This window comes from Triturus cristatus, chromosome 4_1, assembly GCF_964204655.1.
Source record: "Triturus cristatus chromosome 4_1, aTriCri1.1, whole genome shotgun sequence".
Lineage (NCBI taxonomy): Eukaryota > Metazoa > Chordata > Amphibia > Caudata > Salamandridae > Triturus > Triturus cristatus.
The window spans coordinates 1,091,578,796-1,091,604,064 of record NC_140585.1 but is presented as its reverse complement, the minus strand read 5'-3'; the positions used below and the strand labels follow the sequence as shown (position 1 = coordinate 1,091,604,064).

Here is a 25,269-nt window from a genome sequence, read left to right as displayed (position 1 = left end):
AAGCACTCCAGCCACTATGTGTCACAACGAACTAGGTGAAACACCGTTGACTTTTTATGCTCAATTAGCTCCTCTGAAGCTCTGGCAAAACATATGGACTAAGGAGAAACCAGTCCTGAACCGTGATATAATTTTAGATTGTTTGAAACTAGACTCTGTAAAAAAAAAAAATCCCCTGGTTATCTTATATACATGAACAACTAGGGAAGCTGGGTTTGGAGGACTGTTTCAGCACACCGGGTGATACTTCTGCAATCTCAAAAAATAATCTGAAAAATGATTTTCTATTTTACTGGAAGCAAGTAAGAGATAGTAAAGAGAAAGCAAAAAAAAAAGGGTTGTAGAGCACTCACTATTAGTTAGCTCCCCAAAAATCGAACCTTATCTCTCCTATTTTAATCGGGCCAAGATGTTTTACCTGATTAGATTTAGGATGGGTATTGCTCATCTCCTGGTGTCGTATCCATGTGATGTATACTGTGATACTAAGCTAGAAATGTGTCCATGTGATTCACTTTCTGCACAGAGCACTTTACATTTCATGTTTTTTTGTAAATTTTATTCTGGCACGAGACGTACCTTTTTAAAACCATTATTAAGATTTTAAATATTAGAAAGTGCCAACCTGCGCTACGCCATTTACTTCTCCTAAAGGATTTCATTTGTTTAATGATTTGTAGGTTTATTTCCTCTGCAGTTCGGCTTCGTTACATTGGAAAAAAATTATTCCTGTGTTTTGATTTTGTCAAAGATGAATTTTGCTATGTATTAATGTAATTCAAATGTTTTTTACTGCTCTTTTATGGCTAATTTAACCGAATAAAGATCTTTGACTGACTGACAGTGAAAATTAAACAAAAATTGACCATATACCAAAAATGTGGTGAACTCAAGATAACCCAAAAATATTTTATTAAACCATGTTAAAAGGGTTAAACATGTCCTACATCGGCAGCAGTACAGAGATGTCCTTTACACTTGTTCATACAGGAGTTAATGTCTCCAATACATACAGTAAGACAATTTGATGTAAATATATGGAAGGTAAAATCCTCTCACTGTGTACATTGATATATTTCGTGTATAACTCAGGATGAAAATTCAATAATAACCAAGGAAATTAAACAACAAATATGTGTTAGGGAGGACTTGAAGATCGAGCCACGCGTATTGTATAATTTCTTGTCTACGAATTTTGCAAAACTGCATATGTTCTTTTTTGCTCTTGGCAAGCCATTTGTATGCAGGGGACCCCTTCTTTGCTAAAGATGTTGAGCAGGCCATTGCAAAAATACAATTTAGAAGTGAGCATATGATTGAGGGTCCAAAGCAGCATGGGGCCTGTGCTTTTATATTTGCATGGGCTCATTTGCACATAAGGCTGATGATAAATAACGTTTTTAAGAAAGTGAATTATTAATTTGGTGGATATTAGTCCACCACCAGTAATACAGTTAATAAGCTGTTAGGTCTAGGCAAAAATTTCAATAATGTAAACCCAAGCATAACCCCAAATAGCTATGGCACCGAGCATTTAATCTTAATTTAGTGAAAATGTGTAAGCATTCAGAAGTACCAAAACAGTTAATGTCAAACACAACACAATAAAATCCGACTCCAGTTTATAAAAATCGAGGAATGTTTATTAAACAAAATGGCACTAAAATTGCAAAAATCCAATTATGGGAACCACAGATCTTAAATCTTGAAAAAGTGGCAAGAAAAATGTAGGCAGCAATTGAAGATACTGTTAGTGTGTGACCAGGGTCTAGGCCCAATTTCATGTCAACCACAGTTGAGTATAGATCAAATATGCCAAGCAGGCTTGTCCCGGTCAAAGCTTTTACCTTATGACTTAGTCTCTCAAAGCTGGTTAGCCGTTGTGTGAGGCACATTAGTTTGGCTCAGAGAGGTAATTGTTCACATTTTGTTCTTGGAGAATTCTCTTTAGCTAGATTTTTTTTTCACACCTTCGCCTGGCCAAGATTTCTTTGTTCAAACATAGTTTTTTGGGGGGAGTTTAGAATCCTCCAACGACAAGGCACCCTTTTGAGCTGCAAAAATGTCAGTGCAGGATCTACTTGAAATCTTAAATCGCCGAGGTAAAACCTTGGTTGGATTGACTTGGATGATTGGTCCTGGTCCTCCCGATGTATGGAAGTCCAAATAAAGTTTTTGTTTTTTCCAATTCCCAACATTTCAGAGCTTGAAGAAGCCCAGCTGGACATTGCCAAGGGTCCGAACACCTCAGAGGCTTGTACTTAGGGGGTAAGACTTTACTCCAGCAGAGGCCCTCTAGCCGCCATTAAATGTGAGGCCACAAGCTTGCCAATTGCAATTTATCAGATGGGAACTTCAGAATAAAAGCCTCTCGCAGCTTGTTGTGTTCCTCTAGGCCCATAGGAAGCCAGGCAACCTACCCTTTGAGTCGGGGCCAGACTGGGAACCAAAACCAGCCCTGGCAAAGTGCTCGGCCGGCCCCCTGGGGGTTGGGGGGCATGGCCGAGTACTTTGCCAGGGCCAGTTTCGACCTATTTTGTTATAGGGGCCGATTTTGCAGCTATGCTGAAAAAACCGCACTATAACAGAAACGGCCCCTCGGGGGCCCAAAACCGGCCCCCACCCTTGCGGCCCACAGGGGGAATGCCCGGTGCCCGCTAATGCCAGTCCGGCCCTGCTTGGTTAGTTCTTTGTCTTGGACACAAGTTGGAGCAGGTCCAGCCCTTCAAGTCTCCTCACAGGTCTCAAGCAGTAGGTGCAGTACATCTTCTGTTATTCCACATGTTCAGAAAGTGTTCTGAGGAACTGGGGGTGAGGTACCAGTTGTGTAGGTTTCATTAGCCAGTGGGTTGGGGTGACCCCTGGAAGCACCCTAGCCAGTGTGAAAAAAGTTCCAGAGAGTAAGCCTTCCCACTTCTGCAGCAAATTCGATTTGCCTTACTGAAAACAATCCAACATTCTAAGTGAAATCCAAGACAGCAGAGGCCTTCTGCCTTTGTAGGGAGCCTATAAGTCAACAGGGGCATGTCTATGGTAATGAATATTCCTCTCTGCTAAATCAAAATGGTTCTGGGACCAGTTCCCTCTCCACTGGGCAGGTGCCAAACTGGCTACCATGGTCCTAAAGAACAAAGGCACCCCCTTCCTCAGGTCTCCCCTTACACTAAAGTATGAATGAGCAGGCTTCACCTCTGTCCCTTTCAAGTTAATGAAGTTCCCAGAACCTCCCCAGCGGCCCTTCCTGAGCTGGTGTGTATCAAACTCTTCACACTAAACTATCCTGTTGCCAGGAATAAGCCATTGTCTCACCTATGAGAGCAGTTTTCCCACCTCATTAAGAGATTAACAGATTAAGAAATTAAACCTCCCATGCAGGTTTTGTTTTTAACAAAGGAAAGGTATATTAAGTAAATACATTGAAAATATTCAAGCATTCCCAATGAAATGAAAGTGGACAAACAGACTCTTGCTGTTAATGAGTCCAACACTAAACAGAAAATATAACCACTCTAATAGCTAAGGCTTTCAGCGGCACTTTGACTTCAGGTAACGCTGGGTCTCGAAAGATGGAGCCAGTCCAAACCTTTTTGCTTTGGTCTCTGTATGGACAAAGTCAATGCTGTAGGTCAAGGTTTCTGTAGTGTCTGGGGATTCTGTAAGGCTCTCAGCACTTTGGGAACCAGCCCATAGGGAAGAAAAATTAGAGTCCAGAGATTAGCTAATACTTGGTAATTCAGCGAAGACTCATCGGTATAGGCAAATGAGAAATTCCAATAAGAACTTTTCCAGTGGAATTTTGTAACCTGCAGAACATTATATTTAATTCAGACCTAGAATTGCAATCCCATACCTGAACTAAAGGAAAATAAATGTATTTTATCCTGTCTTACAATGTGATTTAAGCAAGATATAACCACTTTTACTTCAGGAGTGGACTTTTGCTAGGATCCAGTGCCTAAACTTTGCCTAGTACAAATGCACACAAAGCACAAAAGAAAATTAGATTATCCCCCATTTGCTGTTGAGAGTAACACTGCATCAACAGAGGTGTGGACATATATTCCAGGAACCCATTCAAATGTAATATTTCTGATATATCCGAATAGATTTCCCCCCCCCCCACCCCCTTCGCATGTAGAGCCAAAGGTTTAATGCATATCAAGGCACACAGCACTTAAAAATATAACTTCTACAAAGGTTGACATAGTATCGCTTTACAGAAAGACAAGGTGAACCAGGCAAAAATATAGGAGTCTACCCCTTGTAGAGGATTAAAGTGAAGTGCAGCAAAAGCAAAACATTTATAGATTAATTATACTCTGGTCAGCCTCTAGCTATTTACTGCTCAACTGTTTCTATGTGAGTGTCTCCGAAGGTCGAGCTAGTATTTCCTTTTGAATCCCACCAACTTTGCATTCTGCAAGTGATGGCACATGTAATGTTACCCTCTTTGCGGCCATTCAGAGGACCTGCATTAGTGTCGAAGAGTAAGATTTTTTTCCAAGAATATTCATTTCAGCTCTCTGCTTTTCTCAATCGAATGTATGAATACAAGAGAAAAATAAGACCAAGCTTGAGCTTGGTTATATTTTCATATAAAAAAACAAGTGGGTTTAAGTGTAGGACTTGCGTACCAGCAGTAATTCTTGAAAGTAAATAACCTGGGCACATTTATATAATCCCGTTTGGAAGGAGACATTTTAACCATTTTTTCTCTTTTAATTGCAGATTTACATGAATGCTGTTTGGCATGGCTGGGCCATACCTATGTTCATATTTTTAGCAATTGTGAGGTTATCTCTTAATTACCTCATAGCCAGGTAATGTATTGATTATTTTTAATGCTTGGCTTTGTTGAAAAATTCTGAGTGTTATGTTCTTACAGTCGTTGATATCTTTTCACTTGGAACATCCGTTAATGTTTGAGGCGCACAGGTAAGTCGCTGGAAAAATAAATGTGAGTACTCGGTGAAACAAGTGAACTTCCGGCATACCCTTGTAACATTTTCCAGCAACTCTCTGGATTAATGTGATTATCTTGCGCCTGACTTTTTATATCACTACATACTGTCCACTACCAACTAACGGTTATTGTGTGAGAAGATCAGACCCTATATGTAGACTGTGGTTAATATTTTTCAGCGAGCTGACGGCTCCTCAAAGAGAACCCCTTGACTAATTTTGGCATGTCATTCTTGTGAACTAATAATACCAGTTGCACATCAACATATGATTTACTGTACAAGCTTGCTGGAGTCTGTTAAATACAGCGCTTCATTTTAGCCAGTGTTTTCCAGTGCTCAGCACCGGCACTTAATTGTCAACACTGCACTTGGGACGGTTTACCATATGATGGTGGTGTTCATCTAATTTAGAGATGAGCAGAACGTTTGTTTAGGAATATAATATACATAAAAAATTGCTAATACGTGCCTCCCCAGCCATCCCCTTTAGCTTTGGGGACCTGTAATCATCGGAACTGCCACAATTGCAGGTGAGAGAAATGGTTTGTAGTTGTTTTGGCAGCGATGACTGAGGCAAGAAGCAGTGGTCTTCTGGCCAGAGCCCTGGCACTTATTATTGTACATGTTAAGCACTGGTTACGTTGTTCACCCCTTCTGGGTATGTCACAGGCGCATGTCCACGGCCTCACTTCCGCCTGTTGTCGGGGTCGCTAGTTCCCGGAGCTCTCCGGACGTGCGCCCCCGGAAGTCACCCATCCCCTATCCGGACGCGGGGGTGACAAGGACCCAAATGGAGGCCTATGCAGCGGTTCTGCAGACCTCCCTTGGATCCACTCCTGTCCCTGGGGCGTCTTCGGGGCCTCTGCTACTTGCCGGCTCCCTGACCGACTCGCCAGTGGGTTTGCCGCCGGCGCCAATTAAGCCTTTGCCCCCCAGGGACGAAGGAGATGTGGTGTAGTCAGGGTGCGGCCCGGCAGAGTCCCCCTCTATGACCCATAGCACCCATGCTGTGCCGCATAGTCCCGTTGGGCTCCCTGGCAGGTTGTTACTGGTGCTCAAAGCCTTGCTTAGGGCACACCTCGGCCCACCGGACAGGCAGCCGCCTGCCCGGAGCAGAGGTCGGCACCGATCCGGCGCAGAACACTCTTGTCATCATTGTGCGGCCCTGCGGGGTCCCCCTCTACGACCCATAGCACCCCTGCCACGCCGCATAGTCCTGCGGGGCTCCCTGTGGCATCGCAGGTGGCTGCTGGTGCTCAAAGCCTTGCCGTTCCGGCGCTGAAAACTCACCTCCCAGGCTCCGACTCCACTTCCTACTTTGGAGTCGGAGCCTGTTGTGGTTGAGACTGAGTCGGCGCCAGAGGCTTGCCTCCCCGGCTTTGACGCCATCCCCTTCTTTGGAAGCGTGGCTTGTCGTGGTGGACGTGGAATCGGCGCCTGATGGAGTCGAGTCAGCGCCAGATGAGGCAGGGTCCGCGCCGATCGAAGTCATTTTGGTGCCGCGTCGTAGACTCTTCTCCAGAAGCTTATGGGGAAAGTTTGGTGTCGCCTTCACATTTGGTGATGCCGGATCTATCCTTGCCTGTGCCCCCCTTAGAATTTGTGGACCCGGCAGGATCCTCGCCTCCTCAGGAGCCCCATCAGGACCCCCCTTCATCAATGGGGCTTCCTTCCTTTGGGCATTGGTCGCACCCTCAGTGTTTTGGCAGACTCAGTTTACAGCCCTCACCTACAGTTGAGTTGCTGTCCCCTCCTCGGAGGGCTACCGAGGACGGTGCGGCATTTCTTGGAGTAGTCTCCTTAGCCACTCGTGTTCTGAACATGCAACCCCCTTCGGTCCCCTTGCCTGTGGACCCTCTGCTTGGTGTCCTTCACCATGAGTCGGGGAATGTGGAGCCGCTTCTGCCCTTTGAAGCTTCTCTTTGACGCCCTTTTGGGCACCTGGGCTCGGCCGGCTTCCGGTGATCCGGTGACTCGTTCTGTCTTGCACCCCCACCAGCCTGCTCCACATGATCCAGTTTGCTTATTTGTTCACCCAGATGTGCAGACATTTGTTTTGCAAACTGCCTTCCGTTCCTTGCCCCAGTTAATGCTTCCTCCCTCCAGGGTGTCCAGATGGCTTGAGTCTTGGGGTCGTAACATCTTCACCTCCGCTAGTGCTGCCCTTCGCTCACTAAATACAGTGTGTGTCTTGGCTCAGGCTACCTCTGCATTGTGGGACTCTGTAGAGTCTCTTTTATTCCGACACCTCTGAAGGTGCTCGTGTTGACCTCCATCTTCTTCGTGATGGCCGTGACCTTGCTGAATTCACGATCCGCTCGGCCTTGGATACTGCCGATTCCTTAGGCCGAGCTATGGCTGGTTCACTTGCCTTGAGGCGCCATGGTTGGTTGCGGGATAGCGTCTTCCCAGGGAATATCCAGGAACGACTTGTTGATCTACCCTTTGATGGGGTTTTATTGTTTGATGCCCATGCCAAATTGGCTGTTCGGCATTCCTTGCGGGCTTTCGCCCTCCGCCTTAAGCCTATATTTCATTTAGCATTCTTTCGATGCCTTATGCATTTTGAGCTGGCAGTAGGCTTACTGTGGCAGTGTTCCACTGGTTGTTGTCTGGCCTCTGACTGTGCTTTGCCCTAAGAGATGTTCCCCATTGTTTGGGGTGTCCATACTCCAAGTGGGGTACTTGTATGCTATTATATAGCTTTACTTTGTTATGTGGGCCTAGAGATCCTTTGGGCTCTATGCGTCCCCTTGTGCTCTTATCTTGCCATTGTAAGGTGTTCGATATTGTGACTTGGTGCAATCGTCTACACGTCATGGGTCGTCTTGCTTATATGCGTCGTTCCCCTCCTTGGGAGATTTTCATGGTGTTTTTCACACTTAGAATGCGGATACCACTTGCCATTAATGCACTAGGTGTGCTCCTATAACACCCATGTTGCATGGTCGCGGCTCGTTAACCCTTCTTTGATATATGTGTATATACACACAGACAGACAGACAACCTTGGGTACTCTTCTTCCGACATCTCTTCCTCTCTTCGCTGCTACCAAGTCTGGTCCTATATCTCCATGAATCAGGGAGCTTTTTCAGGTTGCACTTGGGATTTCCCTTTGTCTACGCTACAGGGTGTCTTTCAGTACACTTGGGAGCACTTAGTTGCTTTTCCTGCATCTTCCGCAATAGGGTCCCTTTTGCGTTCCACTTCCTTGGGTGGTTCCACTGCTTTACACTGCTCCCTTCTAGGTGTGCAGAAACTGAACGATATCTCTCTTTCTGGCCAAAGGTTCATTTTTACACCCAGTCGGAGGATGTGATCTACAAAGCTCAGATACTTTCCTACATTTATACGCCTATTGGTACTCGGGTGCCTATGCTGCCACTTCCTTCGAATGTGCCCCTCTCATTGGGTATCACCCTATCCTATGTCCGCTGTACCTGGGAAACAGCTCTTCTAATGTCAGTTATTCTAGGGCCTGCAGCCTACAACTGTGTTTCATGAGTTGGTTCTCACCTTACTCTCCAAACTGCCTGGTTGGGCAGTCCTATGCCCTTTTTTAGCTCCGCCACCTTGTTGTCTCTGTGGCTGTCGGCTCTGTGCATGTTTCACTGATGGCCCGCATCAGCGTGCCCTGCTCTCCCCTGCCCCCCTCCCCTTTTTGGAGACTGGGTGGGCACTTTGCGTCTTTCTTTTGCCCCTGCCCCCTCTCCCCTTTTTGGTGCCTGGGTGGGTTTCTTGTTCCCACCTGTCCTCCTTGGACATTGTTCAGTTTCTACCTCTTGCCCTTAGGTTCCTGGCGATAACTTCGCCGAGCATCCTTCCATGGGCTAGCCTAGTAGGCTTTGGTATGGTTGCATCACTTCAGGTTTTCCCCCAACCTTTCGTTGGTGTCCACATAGTGCACCATTACGCTGAGGGTGGTACTTCTTCCTCCTTAGTTCGGGACTCTCTCTCTTTGTTTGCTATATAGCTGGTGCCATTTCTACATCTCATACTTATACAGGTGTGGTTTAGCAGCATTATGGCATTTGTTTTGGGACGCCTTGCCTCTCGTTCTCTTTTGCTCTTCCGAGCTAATTGGGTTTCTGTCTGGTTGTTCTGCCACAGCCTTACCCATTGTCCGTCACTCTGTTGTCGGCTCCGTGCTTGAGCACTTTCTGTTCTGTCGCAGACCCACCACCCCCCTGGGGGTATGGCTATGGTATCTATTCTAAGTTAAGGAATCTGCGGCCAGATGTCTCTATCAGATAGACGAGTTATTTACCTTCGATAACGATGTATCTGGTAGAGATGTTGTCTAGCCGCAGATTCCTTAATGCCCACCCATCCTCTCGGCTCTGCGAGAACTTTGCCAGGTGGGCTTCTCCACTTGCCTTTCAGTTGCCATTGGTTTTCCTTCAAGGGTGCTCACATTGTTGCACATGTCTCTGAATTACCATATGCGGCTGACTCCCTTCAAGGGGCTTTTTCCTGTAGGTGGTGCCTTTTCATTCACTGTCATCAGGAGATTCTTCCTCTTCTTTTTCTAATGCTGTCTTCCCTCACGCCCACCTTCTCCGTTAACTAGAGGCTCTTGTCTCCTATATAGTCCTCTTCTTTGACGATCTCTTCAGCTCTGTTTCACATTGTTATAAGGGAAGATACCTTCTTCAAGTACATTGCTGTACTTTCTGTAAGGAAGATACCTTACTACAGTACATTGCAGTTATTTCTGTTCTCTATCCTTGTTGGAAGGTACAGTTCTACATGGTAATACCAGTCACAGTTCTACAAGGTAATGACAGTCTATTTTTTGGTCTGTTGAGATATTCTTCCCTTCTTGCTCACATTTTGGGAAGGACCTACGCCGCGGAAAAATTTCTCCGAAGAAAACTGTCATCAGTGCCCCGGGAGGGACTAATATGACCTCGCTGACGTCGCGTACGTGGACGACGTCAGGGCGGGGTCGTGTGGTGCCGTCCCCCCGATGCACAGAGGTGCTGCTGCAAAGAGGGGGGGGGGGGGGAGTCCCCTTGGCTACTGAGGGTATGTCCCACTCAGTGGGATTGCTGAGAGGTGGTCAGAGGCCACGGGCCCTTTCTCCACCATTCTGCAAACACGCCTCCTGTGATACTTCTGGTTGGCAGATGAAGTCCCCTTGGCTGCAGAGGGGCCTTGGGGACCCATAAGTCCTCCTGTTACCTCCAGTAAGTCCCACACAGCTGGATTCCTGAGAGCTGTCTGGAGGCCCCTCCCCTTTCTGGACCACTCTGCAAACGCATCAACTAGTTAAAAAAAACTCAACAGAAATTCACTTAAAAAAACAAAGGTTACAGGGACGTTATCGTTGGGCACAGATTTCACTCTTATAAAACCAGTGAAATTTAGCAGTTATAGTTACCTGTGCTATAACTTGCGTCCCTGCAATGCACCACTCATGAACTCTCATATTACATCACTCATGACATGGTTGGTGACATCAATGATGACATCAAGTGAGTGTAAGTATTTTTAAGAGTTTATGGGTGTTAAACACATATACTAACCTGAATCTTTTAATGTGCCAATTGCTTATGAACAATGACTGACACATTTAGGGCGTACCAAACAGAGCTATGTTGAGTATCTATATATGCTAAAATAGGCATTTAAATACGTATTGTTTTTTTGGGAGCACTCCCCTTTGCTTCAGAGGGTTTGCTAGCCCTTAGCAGTCTATACATTTGTGCATACAAAAAGATGTCCGATTTTATCAAGAAAAACACAGAGCACAATCCTAAGCACCTAACTTAGCATCAAGGGTTGCCCTTATCCCAGGAGAAGGTAATGAACCTTCCTACATCTAAGATGTAAGAGAATGTTCAGTTGGCCATCTCTTCCTCCTCTTCTGAGATGTATGGCAGTCGCTCTTATGGTATTAAGTTCTTTATAACTAAAAAGAGACATCTACTATAATGGATACCTGTACATGGTATGCATTATGACTTTCACACATCATTTAAAGGACATTAAACAAGGAGAGTGTTGGACCTGGCCCTTTCTGGATGATCTTCTTATCAACTTTTTGCCTTCCTCCTCCTACTTTTTGCTGAATTTGTTTTTGTTGGCCTCAGGACTACTACTGCTAACCATTGCTAAAGTGCATCTGCTCTCTCTTCTAAACATGGTAATAGTAGCTTCTACCCAATTGGCATATTTAATTTCCGTATAAGTCCCTAATAAAGTGGTACTACATGTACCTAGGTAACTGTAAATTAAATGCTACTAGCGGGCCTGCAGCACTGAATGTGCCACCCACTTAAGTAGCCCTTTAAATATGTCCCATGCCTGCCATTACAGAGCCTGTGTGTGCAGTTTTTACTGAAATTTTGACCTGGTAAATTAAACCATTTTCCAGTCCCAAACCTTCCTTTTTAGGTCTCGCCTAGCGTTGCTGCGCACATGCGTAGCTCGCTCGGCGAGATTTATTGTAAATGAGGAGTTTGAGACAAGGGCTTGAAGCCCCGCCCCTTATTTCCATTGGCTGGCGTCACCGTTTATGCTAAACGGTGGCCTGACATTGGAAATTAGGTGTTTGGGTTGCCTCCCTTTCGCTTTTTGTGCCGACCCACCTGGACTGGCTTGCCTGCTTTGTGTCTGTCACAAAGCACTTTGTTATCTTTATGGGGCCATGTGTTTCTGATTAGAAACACATGGCCCCATAAAGACAAGAGATCCCCATGCTCCGGCTGCAGCACGGTCCTCTTTCACTTTCGGGACCATGCTTGTTTTTGTTTAGTTTCCCTAATTGAAGAAAATGCCAACATTGTTACTTTTGGGGGTGCAGTCTTAGTACATGGCCAGGAAGCTCAGCTTTCTTGTTTTTTTTCTCCTCTTTTGTCTTGCCTGCATCGGTGGAGGAGGGGGAGGGAGTTCTCAGGGCAGGACGTGATAAAGGGTTCAAATAACAGATGAATGCTGCTGAACATCCCGTGATTCTTGGCCACCCACTTAATCTGCTTTAACCCCCACCCTCACCCCAAAAGAAATCAACCCAACCTTGTGTACTGTAATCGTCAGGGTCCCCGTGTAAAGCGCTTTGAGTTTGCACTATAGATATATATATAAACAAAAACTGCCTGTACGGTGCACTCGTGACCATCTCGCCCTGGTGCTGGGCACTGCACAGCAGACATCTCTCATTATCCAGTACAGTTGACTCACTGCGGTAATTGCTAACCTGATATACTATTCTAATTATTGTACATTTCGCTAAGAGGGCATTTAAATCAACGGTGTCCAATGTGCTCTCTTATGTGCCGCCACGTCCTTTTCTTTACAGACCGATTGTGGTGGTCTTTGCCTCCTTTACGGTCGGGCTACACGAGATCTCATAAGGCTTAAAAGGTGTGGGAAAAGGTCCCTGAGCTGCAGGCGTGATGAACAGTGTTTGTGAGGGGGTGCTGTATGGCCGGTGGTTACAGCTCGCAGGATTGTCCTCCTATCTGTGTTCGAGCGCCGGGCAGGGTGCCATGGCTTTATTGGGCCACTAGGTAGCACCGCTCCACTGTTTTGGGCCCAAGGCGAATGCGGAGGACGGATGCAATTAACTGTGGTGATGACTGTCCGTTTTTTGTTTGAACAAAACAAGGTATCATGTACATCAGTTAATCAATCCAGCGGCGCATCAAGGGGGATAGGGGGCAGTCCCCTTTGGGCGGCATGAGTTTTGGCGATGGCGCCCTTCCCCTCTCTTATCTGCGGATGGGGGGTAGCCAAGGCAGGGACCACCACGGGCGGCCCAAGGTAGGCCGCTGACTCAATCAATCAGACTCACGTGCATCATGCTGCAAAGGGAACGAACGGCTCACTGTACAGGTAACCACACTTGTGTATTTCATTGATAAGCAAAATTAATGTCATGGTCATGGGAATTAATAATAACAGCAGCATTGCAGCGTAAAACTGCTCCGGTCTTATTTATTGGTTGTGATCCATTGACTCTACACCAGATTTACGGCGGAATATTATCGAACAGTTGGCCTGTCTAGGTCATGGAGCTGACTCTGGAGTTACGATTTGGAATTAAAATTGGCCAAAGTTATGAGCCCTCTAACTGAACATCTGCTGGGTTGCAGAACGTTTTGGTAAAGCTAGGATTGGCACCGTAAAGTGTACATAGTAAGTTCGTCGAAAGGAGTGTATCATTTGCAAGTGCTTTTTTGCAGTTTTTTGCAAGTGCTTTTTTGCAGTTTTAGTTCATTTTTACATTACCTAGGTATTGAATTGCTTAATATGAGCACCAGTTACGTTACACAAGGATAAATTATTTTTTGGTAGGCGAGGGGAGATTAAGTGATTTGCCCAGAATCACAGGCTGTTTAGCCCACGCCACATCTTGTACCTACTTCCCCACTTCCAAAGTCGGCAGCTCTGCCCGTTACACCACATCCGCCAACATGTTCGTGGTTGGTTTAGGTGCTCCAGGCAAGAATTGTTTAGGACACGGTTGGCAGTGCTCCACTGCTTTTGTTGCTGAGCGTATGTTTTAAAGACTTTCTTCTGCAGCTATTTCAGTTTTCCTCCCTCCCTGGGCCATGGCCCACCATTTAATCCTGTATTCGGCTAAGGCCATGGTCATGGTGCAGACGCGTGACTGTGGCCTTATAGTTATACGGGCCAATCAGCACACTACGCAGAGGATAAAAAGGCAGTTGTACAGAAACCAGGTAATGGTAAAAGAAGGGAGAGGATGTGGCTTAATGTCTAGAGCGGCGGACCTAGAAGCTGGGGCACCAGGTTCGAATCTGGCTGGAAGCTCAAGCATCCTGTGATTCTGGGCAAGTCACTTAATTTCCCTGTGCCTAAAATGAATGTGTCCGCCTGTAACGCAACTGGTGCTCATGTAAAGCGCTCCGACACCTTCGGGTCGAGTGTGCCACATAAAATAAGCATTTGCAATGCAATAGGTCTCACATTTACATGACTTTTTCAGCTATTGGCATTATAATTGAAAATGCCTTTTATTTGTTAATACATGTTAGTCACCGCTAGAACAGGCCCTGGACAGCCTAGAAGGCAGGATACAATGTATTTGAAAAAAACTTAAACATGTGTGGGAAAGTGCCCCTTTTTGCATGGTTACCCCTACTTTTTGGCTAAATATTGATGTACTTGGAGTGTGCCCTGGCCTCCTGCCAAACAGGTACCCAGGGCCTATGTTCTTTCCCTAATCTGTACTGATGCAAAACCCAATTGGCAACTCTCTGGCCACATGTAAGCCCCTTGTAAAAGGTACCCTTGGCACCAAGGGCACTGTGACCAGGGTAGGCCTTTAAGGGCGGCAACACTTTTTGTGTCACTGTTAGAGGACCTGTCCCTCTACACACACAAACTGCATTTGCAAGCTGCGTGTTTTGGTGTTGAACAAAATGAAGAGTCGACAAGGCACAAATCCCTGTGTGCCCTGCCTACAACCCACTGCCCTGGCATAGGTAAGCCATCCCTCTACCTGGGTGCATTATAGCAGTGGTGAGGGTACAGGTGCACGAGCCCTGTACCCCTACAGTATCAATTCTTAGTGCTACGCAAACAAATGATGGATGGAATGCTAAATAAATCATACATTCACCCCACAGTGAAGAGATCTGGGTTAAATCCATCATTCGTTTGCTCACCATGCCAGCCCAGTTTAGATCCAGCCACATGCAAATCTGTCTTGACCCTGTTCCTTATGGTAACAGTGCAGCCCGAAATGCCAAGCCAGGTCCTCCCTGGACCGGAAAGAAGCATCTTGGGACAAGTTTCGGGCTATTACTCCTCATCAGCCAGACTAGCTTGAATCCAGTGGCGCAGTGAACAAGGGACCCACGTCTGGGCATACCCATCCCACTTAGGGTGAAAAGTGCTACGCAAACAAATGATGGTCGAAATGCTGAATAAATTATACATTCACTCCCAGTTAAGAGATCTGGGTTAAATCCATCACCCTTTTGCTCACCATGCCACCCCAGTTTAGTTCTTAGACATTGTAAGTTCAGCAACGCCATAAAGAGTCTATCGTCTGGGAGTATATCATTACGAACTCCACAGCACCATAATGGCTTTACTGAAAACTGGTAAGTTTGGTATCAAACTTCACAGCACATTAAACCCACAATGATGCCATTTAATGAAAAATGCACTCAGAGGGCCACTTAGAGTTGCCCCCTGAAAAACGACGTAACATTAGTGTCCTGGCTGAGTAGCTGCTCGCCAGCTGCCGCCACCAGACATGTTTTTGGACCCCTGTGACGAGAGCCTACCTCTCTCGGGGTCCTGAAACAAAGCACATTCTGGGACGAGGTGCCAAGCCTGCTCCCCCAGGATGGGCAGGGTCTACGAAGGGGAAGCTTCAAAGGCCTGCCGCCTTTGTAAGCTACCCCAGCCATTTGCTGCTAACCGCAACTGGCCCTTACTGGTTCTTACCCCCACTACAGGCGGGATAATCTGTTGGAAAACCTAGATAGGAAGGCAGGTGTGCCCACCTTTGCTGGCCCTACCCCTCAAGTGGTGGATGCGAGGTGAAGCACAACTCCAATTCCCCACCAAAGTTAGATGGGGCGACCCAACCAAATTGTGCCTTATACCCCTTCCCACCGGAGGGTGGCATAATAAGGGGTGTACCCGCCCCAAGAAGGGACCCATTGGTCCCAACCTGTACCTACCTGTAACGCCCCTAAATGTTGTATTTAGGGGCAATTGTGAACCTTGCCTCCTCAGACAAGAAGAAACCAGAAGAAAGACCAGAGCCAAAAAGAAGAACCGAGAAGGACCGAACAGCCGTGCAGAGAGAAGAGGACACCAACTGACTTGGCCCCAGTCCTACCGGGGCCAAGTCAGTTGGTGTCCTCTTCCCAACCTCAGACTCCTCCAGCAGAACCTCGGTGTATCTGCTGTCAGTAGTCCTCAAAAACCCAGAGAACCTGCCCTGCCTTCATGACTAACAAGGGCTTTATCTTCCGTGAGCACCGAATTTGCTCAAAACCCACCGATTCGGATTCTGGCTGAGTCAGTGAGTCGCCAACACTCTGCTCCCGGTGCCTCGAGCTTGAGTAAACCAATACCTTAAGGAGGTCCCCCCAGCCATCCTAGCCTGGATCTCAGTGGGCCCTGAACCTCAGCAAGCTCCCAAACCTGCAGCTAACAACTGGAAGATCCCCTCAACCGCGAACGAAGGTGACCCTCTGGCTGGCTTCGTAACTGAAGCGGTTCAGAAAGAGCAACCGCGATCGTCCAACCTACTCTGTCACCAAATGTTTGCGGTGACGGGACGATGACTCCAAAAGCCCCTATTCGCCTCATCAGCCACTGACCGACTCAGAGGGATCCCCGACGGACTCTGCAGCTTTAGCCAAGACCGCATCCTACACCCGGCCATCTCTGCGCCACTGGTGGTGTAGTTCTTGATGGCCATTGGGCCCTAAAGTGCTTACCTCGACCCCAGTAGCTTTTTGTTTCCTAACCTGGTGGCCATGACTGTGCTTAGCCCATTGGCTAACAAGTGGTCCCTGCACTCTGTACCCTGCCGCCTCTGCGCTGCTGGTTTTACGACTCTAGTGCACATCTGGCCGAAACCTACTCACAAACCCGTAATACTCGTTTTGTTCACTCAAGACTAAATGTGTATTGTGAGTAATCCTGCAAACAATAATGCTATTGCAGAACGTATTATCCATTTTTCTTTCCCTCAGGAAATTTCCCAGCCTAGTATCTAGAGATACCGGACTGTGTAAGATAAATAATTGCAAAGTAATTCTGGCTATCTGCAAATACGAAGTAATGCTATTGTAAATAATGAATTGCATTTCAAACCGTATTTAAATTGCATATGCTTGCAAAGTATTTTTATTCTTACCTGTGCCAGGCCTGGCTTGGTTCTAGAAAATAAATATAACTAAAAATCTTTTTATACAATCCAATTGGTCAGTCCTTGAGTGTGTGAAATCATTTCTTGCCTGAGTTATACAATACTTTCTTAGCACTACCCCCTGATAAGGCCTTACTGCTAGCCCACACTACCACAAATGGAGAGTAACGTGCTATCTACTTTTACGTCTGCCTACCTTTGGGGTTCCTCTAGTCTCTGTGCACACTATACCTTACTTTGATATAGTATATACAGAGCCAGCTTCCTACAGCATGTACTTATAAGTTTTACTTTTCCTGGTAGTGAAAAACTCTTGAATTAATTTTTCACTACTTCAAGGCCTAGCTCTCCCATCGGATAACATTTTATTAAATTTTATAAATGTAATTTCCGAATGGAAAGAGATAACTAGTTCATGTTTGGTGTCAAGAAATCCCAATTTAAACTCAAAAAGTAAGATTTTAAATTGCAATTCTGAAAATGCCGCTTTAAGAATGCTGTGACTTTCTTGCCTTAGCCATTTTGTGACTGCAGTCTGACTCTGACCACATGACTGGACGTAGTTGCCAGTTGAGCTTTGTGCATGCCCCCTAGACACCCATACACAATGGAAGCTTAGGTGTGACTGGTAGGGCCATCATTGGCAGGACGGGAGAGAGGTGCTGGGACAAGCCTCACTTACACTTGAATAGACTGTGTCCTGTCTTCACACAAAAGGTCTGACTACCCTGCATTGTCACATCAGCCAGATTGGATCCAGGGAGGGCAGGGCATCTATGCACTTCCACGCCAATGTCTAGAAGCTTCTCCCACCTTTCAGAACCAAAGCACCAGGATATAAAAACGTGGCCTCAGACACCAACACTTCAGTACACTGCTGGACCTGTGGATACTCTGCCTGGAAGAAGGACTGCTATGCTGCTGAAAGCACCGGCACTCTGCTGTACTGCTGCTATGAAGGAACTGGAGGAGGACTGGACCTGCACCTCTTGAACCCATAGTGACTCTAAGGTGCTTGCTACTGGAACAGATGCATCTTCTCTGCTGAACGGCACATCTCTGAGCAGAACTGACACATCATCTTGGCTGAGCGGCGCATCCAGAGCAGAATCCGAGCAGAACGGACACGGAAACGTTTGTTTTACATAAAAACCTTTTTACCACTCACTAACGCCCCTTCTTTTTTGTAAGGTTCTATTTTGCTTGGGACAACGCGCACCTATATGTGTACGTTTTTTCTTTGTGAAAAATATCATCACTCAGTAAAATTGTCTGTTTGATAACCACATCTAGTGTATGACTGATTCTCCTTCTGACATTCACTGTCCACACAAATATTTGCCATTGGGCTTCCTACCTATCCAGTATCTAAATACATAGGCCGCAGGAACCATTGTTTGTTACAATATTAATACCCTGGTTCCTTGTGAGAAGGGTTACTTGCCTTCATCATACATTTTCTTATACTACTTTTAGTCCTCGTTTTAGTTCCTCATGTTGCTGTACTCAAACTGTATATCCACTCTGTTTATCCAGATGGTAATTTTATACTCTGGAGAAGAGCACTTACCAGATGGGAAAACCGTAAAGAGATGATGAACATAAGGAGCATTTGTTCCAGACCAGTGGCAATCCAATATGAGACCATCTCCCTTCCACTGAACTCAGTTCTTCCTGCTTAGGAGGACTGCAGTACCCTTATCAGGAGTACCTCCCAGGCACAGGGTCACAATGTTGCAGGGCACCTGCGGAAGGTGCTAGTGGGTCAAAGTATTGACAGTCCCTGTAACAGTCCAAGATGCAGCTCTCCTCAAATCTTATCAATATTCCTGCTGTCATTAGTAGGCAATGGGAAACAGAGAAGCATGGAAGTAGATCAATACACCACATCATTTTATCTTTTAATCCAGACACCAAGGGCTCTCCTCTCTCTACTGCGAGCACCTGTAATCCAAATGTCTCCACTGCAGCCTCAAGAAAACAGAGTCAAGAGAGCTCCCCATTGTGGTACTCTTCACCACCCTCTAAAGACTGCCGCAGCCAGGATGTTTTAAGTGGTTTTAGAAGTCTAAGGAGGTTGCTGAAAGAGACATGATTGTGGAAACGGTCATAGAGCCTAGAGGGGACTTAAACTTAATTATAAATCTATCCACAACAATCATGCTCCAATTCCAACCCCAGAGTCCAGTAACCCACACAACAGTGCTTGTATCTCACTCTCCTGATGGAGAACAGAAAGAATCGAGCTCGAGCTAAAGTGCCTACAAGGTAGTCAAGGAAAATCCTATAATCCCACAAATAAAACAGCAGAAAATGGCCACTCTTAATGGATAAGGAGGATACACTGAGGCAGAAGTAGACCACGATGGATATCATTTGGTTAGAACTCAGTGCCGCCTTTGAGGCATAAAAGCTTATGTTTCTGGTTCATTAATGGGATTTCAGCAGGATTCTCAATTGTTGTCCATTGAATTGGACATAGCATAGCTCAACTGAATGCATGCGGATTGTGGTCTCCTGCTGCACGTGTTAAAATGGTAGACATTCTGGGAGCATTTTTTCTGGCAGTTTTGGGATGCAGAAAGATGCAGTAAAACTGACTGAGCACAAAAGAGGGAGTCACAGGCAAATTCTACTGACAGCCAGGCAGGTACTGACTACCGAATGACTGCAGTTTACTAAGCCTCCAGATATATCCAGTCAGAAGAAATTAAATATGTGGCTTTCCTTTCCATGAGCAACACACACTGGAAGAAGATTGTGTCATTTGGAAGGGAGAATTTAATTGAACGTTTCATTCAGAGTGAGCACATCTGCTGAAAAATAAACAAAGTTGCATAGTTTGAGTGCCTTATGACTCAGCAATTGGTCCATGGTCATTTCCTAAACAGAATAATTCACCAGCAGGTTTCTATTTTTGTATGAGATTACTTAATTCTGCAGCTTTTGCCCAAAGGAAGGTCCTGCGGTTACTTGAACTTTAGTGAATGTTCTGCCATTGCTACCACAGCTTGATTGACGGCTGCATTTCTTTGCTCAATTTCAAAGTCAAGTGTGGCGGGTCAGAGGTAAAAGTCTGTTTCAGCATGTTGTAACAGTGTCTGATACGGAAGCCGACCCAGTTCTAATTGGAAATTTATGCAATACCCAGTTCTCCTGTTCCTCAAAGTTTATGGGTTAGGCTCCTGAGAGTTTAAACTGGTTAGCTTATGAACATGAGAGAACAAGAATTAACTACAGGGTCATTCCTAGGAACTTGGGTTGGCAGCTCATACGAAATAGACCTGCAAGAACATGAAACCCGAGAGGTTCAATGCTTCGTTATAGTGGAGTGCAGCAGTCAATTCCTTTTGAGCATTGCCTTTTGATGAAACCTCCACTCCACTTTTATCCTTCTGAATCTCGCAGTGTGCAGGTTTCATGTTTTTATTTGGGCATGATTGAGGTATCTTTGGTAGACCTTTCTCTGGTTAATTGTCCTTCAATTGAGTTCCTTACGGGCAAGAATAATTTTTATGGCTCATTCAGAAGCTGTGTTCTTTGGGTGGTTTTCACATTATGTGGGTCAATGTCTCTCTGTATTTCATAATCACAAGTGATTATGTTTTCAGCATTCTTTCCTTGTCCAATATGGACAGAAGTGTAGTTAGTCCCCTCTTAAAAAAAAATAGTCTGGCAGATCTGCATCTCCCTATTCATTGGTCAACATGATTGAGTTCAGGTTAAGGGCCATGGTGCAACCAGTTTTGGCTTTGGTGTCTCCAGCAAAAAAGGGTGTTCGGAACAAGTGTTATTTGGGTTTGCATTGCTATAGTTTGGTCATTTTCTGAAACTGCACTCCCGCAAAATCTTCTCTCTGCTCTGGTACACATCACTTTTAGTATTTAACAGTAATCTTCATTAGTCCTAATCCTGTTCTTCCTCATCTCTGTGCTCATGCTTCTCCTTGCCACCTGGTCCATGGTTTGTACCTTGCGCAGTAAAGACACAAGCATTCTGTGAATGAAAGCAAGTTGCATAGTACATATAATGGCTGGAGGGGAGATGTTTTTTCCATAATGCTCCAGACGTCAGAATTTTGTGTAGACATTGAAATCTTCCTCATTAATGTGAAGAGGGCTAGTAAGACTAGGCTTAACGAAGCTTGCCCATAAGTAATTGATAACTTTCTTTACAGGTTTAAAAATGTATTAGTAAACATTTCTATTTTCTGATGCTATAGGTATGGGTCACTAGATACCATGACCCAACACATATCTCAAAGTGTTTATTCGTCAGCCTGTTATAAATGGTAATCAGACTAGGTAAACCGCATATTAATATGGTATTTGGTCACTGCAGGACATTCAAGTAAGTACATGTAAGTAAATAGATAGATTGCTTGTGTAATCTGAACATTCAGCAGTATTTTGCTTTACGGCTGTGTACTTGTTTTCAGGGGATGGAGAATACAGTGGAGTATTGTGCCTCAAGTATCTGAAACTATTGTAAGTTTTAAGTTTTTCATTTTACTCTTCTCCTTTCTGTCTTTTTATTGCAAAAGCCTACAAAGTGAAAGCTAGGTGAACATCCTTTTTTTGTAAACCACATTTGTATGCAATTTGCTGCTACTGGTATTTGGAATGACATTAACATGAAAAATGCAAGGGATAATATATGTAATTTATTTTGAAGTCCCATTTCAAATATCACAAAATAGCGATAATCTCTCCTGTGTCACTTACCTTCGTGACATTTTTCATGTTTGTAAGAGTGGCTATTTATCCCAGGAGCTGCTGACAAACAGTGGACAATAAATTGCCCTCATAGTTTTGCTAGTGGTGCTTGTCTGACGTATAGGCTGTGCTCCACCACTCTCTTGTCCTTTTTTTCAGAAAGACGGTGCAAATGGGACCTCATTTTAAACATGCTGGCATTTTATGTTGCCTAGCTTTAAATCGCTGATTCTTTTTAACACACAGACAATAGTATGTTTTCACCGTTGTATGTAGGGTGACCAACCGTCCGTAAATTTCACGGACAGTCCGTAATTTTGTCCGTTGTCCGTCAAGGATTCTTTAACGGACTCCATTTGTCCGTAATTTTAACCGGGCACCGGTCGCCCCACCCTAAAGCCGGCACAGCTTCCACCCACCTCCCTGCTTGACTCCGATGCTGTTGAGGTCGGGTGTAACAGACTTCGATGCAGTACCAAAGCTCAGATACCCAGCAGCATTGGAGAGGCACAGCGAGATGGCAACCCTCACACCTTCAGCCGTTGATGAGCTGTTAAGAGGTGTTTGAAGGTGACTGAGAGGGAGGGGCTGCAGCTTCAGGAGCAGGGGCATCTATTCAGATGCAAACAGCCCTGAATGCATCATGTCTCTGCAATTTAGAGGGGCCTCACAAATTCCCTCTCTGCCCAGGGCCCCAAAAGTCGTAGAACCAGCCCTGATTACACCGAGGCAGCACGAGGTTCTCTTCACAGAGCTTAATTACTGTTACTAAATTGTAAGCACACCTCAGTTCTTCAAACATGCAGTCTATAATGTAATAAAACAAAGAAATGGCACAATCACACCCACACTGATTAACAAAGTATGGAGGACAATCGGTTAAATCAGTTCTCTTGGAGTATCTCCTTTAAGTACTGTACATCACAGTGGGGGATGGCAAAACTAACATTTTAGAAAGAGCCCGTCGTCTCGTTGTCTTGTCCAGGAGGGGGTGAGGAGCCCTACCCCACCTTGGAAGAGACCAAGATAATACTAGAATACTGCATGCCCACCCTGGTGGATCCTGTTCCCCCTCCTGTGATAGCTCCCCCCCCCCCCCCCCCTGATGGCTCCTGTACCCCCATGTGGTGGCTCCTATCCCCCCTGCCTGTGGTGGCTCCTGTCCCCCTCCCCCTACCGTGGTGGATCCTGTCTACGCCCTGGGTGGCTTCCGTCCCAGTCCTGGAATGGCTCCTGGAGCGAGGGTGAATTTCTTGATGGACCTCTTCTCAAAAAGGCTCAGCTCAAAATTAATATGAAAAGGTGAGCGAGCGAGTGAGTAAGTGAAGGGATGGGTGAATGAATTAGTGAAAGGGTGAATGGATGAATGAAAGATTGAATAGATGGATAATGAGAGGATGGATTGAGGAGTGAGTGGAAGGATGGATGAGTGAAAAGGTGGATGGATTGATGAATTGATAAGTGCAAGGGTGAGTGAAAGGGTGGATGTAAGGATGGGTGAGTGAAAGGGAGGGTAGGTGGACAAAAGGATGAATAGATGAGTGAAGGAGTGAAAGGATAAATGGATGAGAGAACGGATGGATGAGTGATAGGGTCAATGGATGGATTTATGAGTGGATGAGTAGATGGATGGGTGGGGTGGATGGAAGGAAGGATGGCTAAGTGAAAGGGTCGATGGAGAGAGAAAGGGAGGATGGATGGATGACTAAAAGGGTGGATGGGTGGAAGGATGAGACTGGGTGGATGGATGAGTAAGTGAAAGGATGGGTGAAAGGGTAAATGGATGGATGGATGAGTGGATGGGTAGAAGAGTGGATGGATGAGTGTACAGATGAATAGGGTGAAAGGGTGGATGGATGGATAATGAATGGATGAGTGAAAGGATGGATGAAGGGATGGATGAGTGAAATGATAGATGGAAGTATACATGACGGATATGTTTGCAAATGGTTGAATATGTTTGGATATGGCTGGGCTTGCTTATATACTATTGCGCGACCTCCTCTGATGTGTCTGTAAAACGTACCTATTGTCCTGAAGTTTTGTCCTGAATTTTGACCTCTTGTCCTGAATTTGTGTCCTGAACTTTGAACCTTTGTCCTGAATTTTTACACTCACCGTCCTGAATTTGCACCAATGCCAGTTGGTCACCCTAGTTGTATGTTGCTGAATTAACACTAGCAATTAAATAAATGGTTATTAACTAGTAGATGTATGGTATAGCTTTATGGTAAATGACAACTGTGGGTGGGTATTTACAAGTATAACACATCCCCCTCAAAATAAACGTGAGCAGACACAATATGCTTTGGATATATTTGTGTACTGGACATTGCACCGATGACAAAAAAAGCAAGGTTTTCCAAAATCACCGGGTATGAAATTCAGTGGTACTTCCCTGTCTTTGAAGTTGTTGGGAAGTAAAAGATGACCACTATGATCATGTTTTTTATTTCAAATTACAAGACCCGTGCCATCTCCCTCTCTTTCTCTCTCTCTCTCACTGTATATAGATATAGATATAGATATAGATATATATATATATATATATATATATATATATATATATAGGTGTGTGTGTATATATATATTTATATATATATGTTTATATGTGTGCAAGACAGGGCAGGTGGGTGCAATCTTCTTTTATTACTGCCAACCTCAATTCCCCAGCAGTAACTGCCGAAAACCGAACCCCCTCAACCGCATTCCTTACTATTCACAGAAGGAACCTGGAACCTTACAACCGCAACTTTCTGACGACAGCCTGGCTCACATCCACAACCCCACTATATGTTCTATAATAAGATAACATTTCATTAAATTTAAACTAAACCAGACTCCTAAACGCTGAATTTTCTTGAGCACATCTGCTCCTGCCCCATATCAGGTATATACTATAAAATATATCTGATCTCTATTACATCTCCAGCAGTGACATCACATGATTTCTTAGTCCAAATCAATATTTTATATTATGACTATTCACGTTGAGATTATCACAGGAAGTGATGTCACCATGGCCAATTTTTTGGGTGGTGTCTTCTCATGCACCACTAAATGTGCTCTCTTTGCAAAATATAAATATGCCATACACACTGGCATGACACAAACTGTGCATCAGAGAATGGGGCCATGTTGCTTTAGCTCTTCTTTGCCCTAGCACGGATGCTGCCTGACTTTTTGTAAACCAGAACAAATCTGGCTTGCTGTTTTCTAGCATCCTTTACCTATGTACATTGCTTGAGAGCTGATGAGGGTAAGTAGGACAGGGCAAAATGAATTGTACATGTACATTGATCTGAGGTTGATCCCTGGCATTCTTCTCTTCCTTTTCAAATATATTTGAAAATTCATTTTTCAAATACCAAGAAACATTATTTAATTTCAAAAATCACTTTAGTTTGTAATCTTTTTCATATTCCATCATTAGGATGGAATCCCAAATTGACAGGTGAGGTCATAGATAATGCATTGCATTGGACGTTACTTATGTTAACTATAACTGTTAATTATTAAATTTCAATTTTTTATTTTTGCTTAATATGTTGCGTTGTAACTGACTTTTTCCCTGAGCTTTAGTCTTCTGTTTTAAAAGTGGAATATATATTATCTACTGGCGGTCGCCAGTAGATAGTTATAGTTAGGACCACACGGTGAAAAACCTTAAAAAAATTAAAAAAACATTTTAAACTAGTGTAAAATAAATATATAAAAAATA

General features: G+C 44.9%; 1 protein-coding gene across 5 annotated transcripts in view; it reads left to right on the top strand.

Moving 5' to 3' along the window:
- The window catches only part of GRAMD4 (GRAM domain containing 4), a 497,316-nt gene that overhangs the window by 380,942 nt on the left and 91,105 nt on the right, over positions 1 to 25,269 (top strand). For all 5 annotated transcript variants that reach the window (XM_085654072.1, XM_085654070.1, XM_085654073.1 and 2 more), the window contains 2 exons: positions 4,729 to 4,820; positions 21,272 to 21,320. In XM_085654072.1, coding sequence (XP_085510198.1) covers positions 4,729 to 4,820; positions 21,272 to 21,320 — 141 coding nt within the window. The remainder of the gene's footprint in view (positions 1 to 4,728; positions 4,821 to 21,271; positions 21,321 to 25,269) is intronic.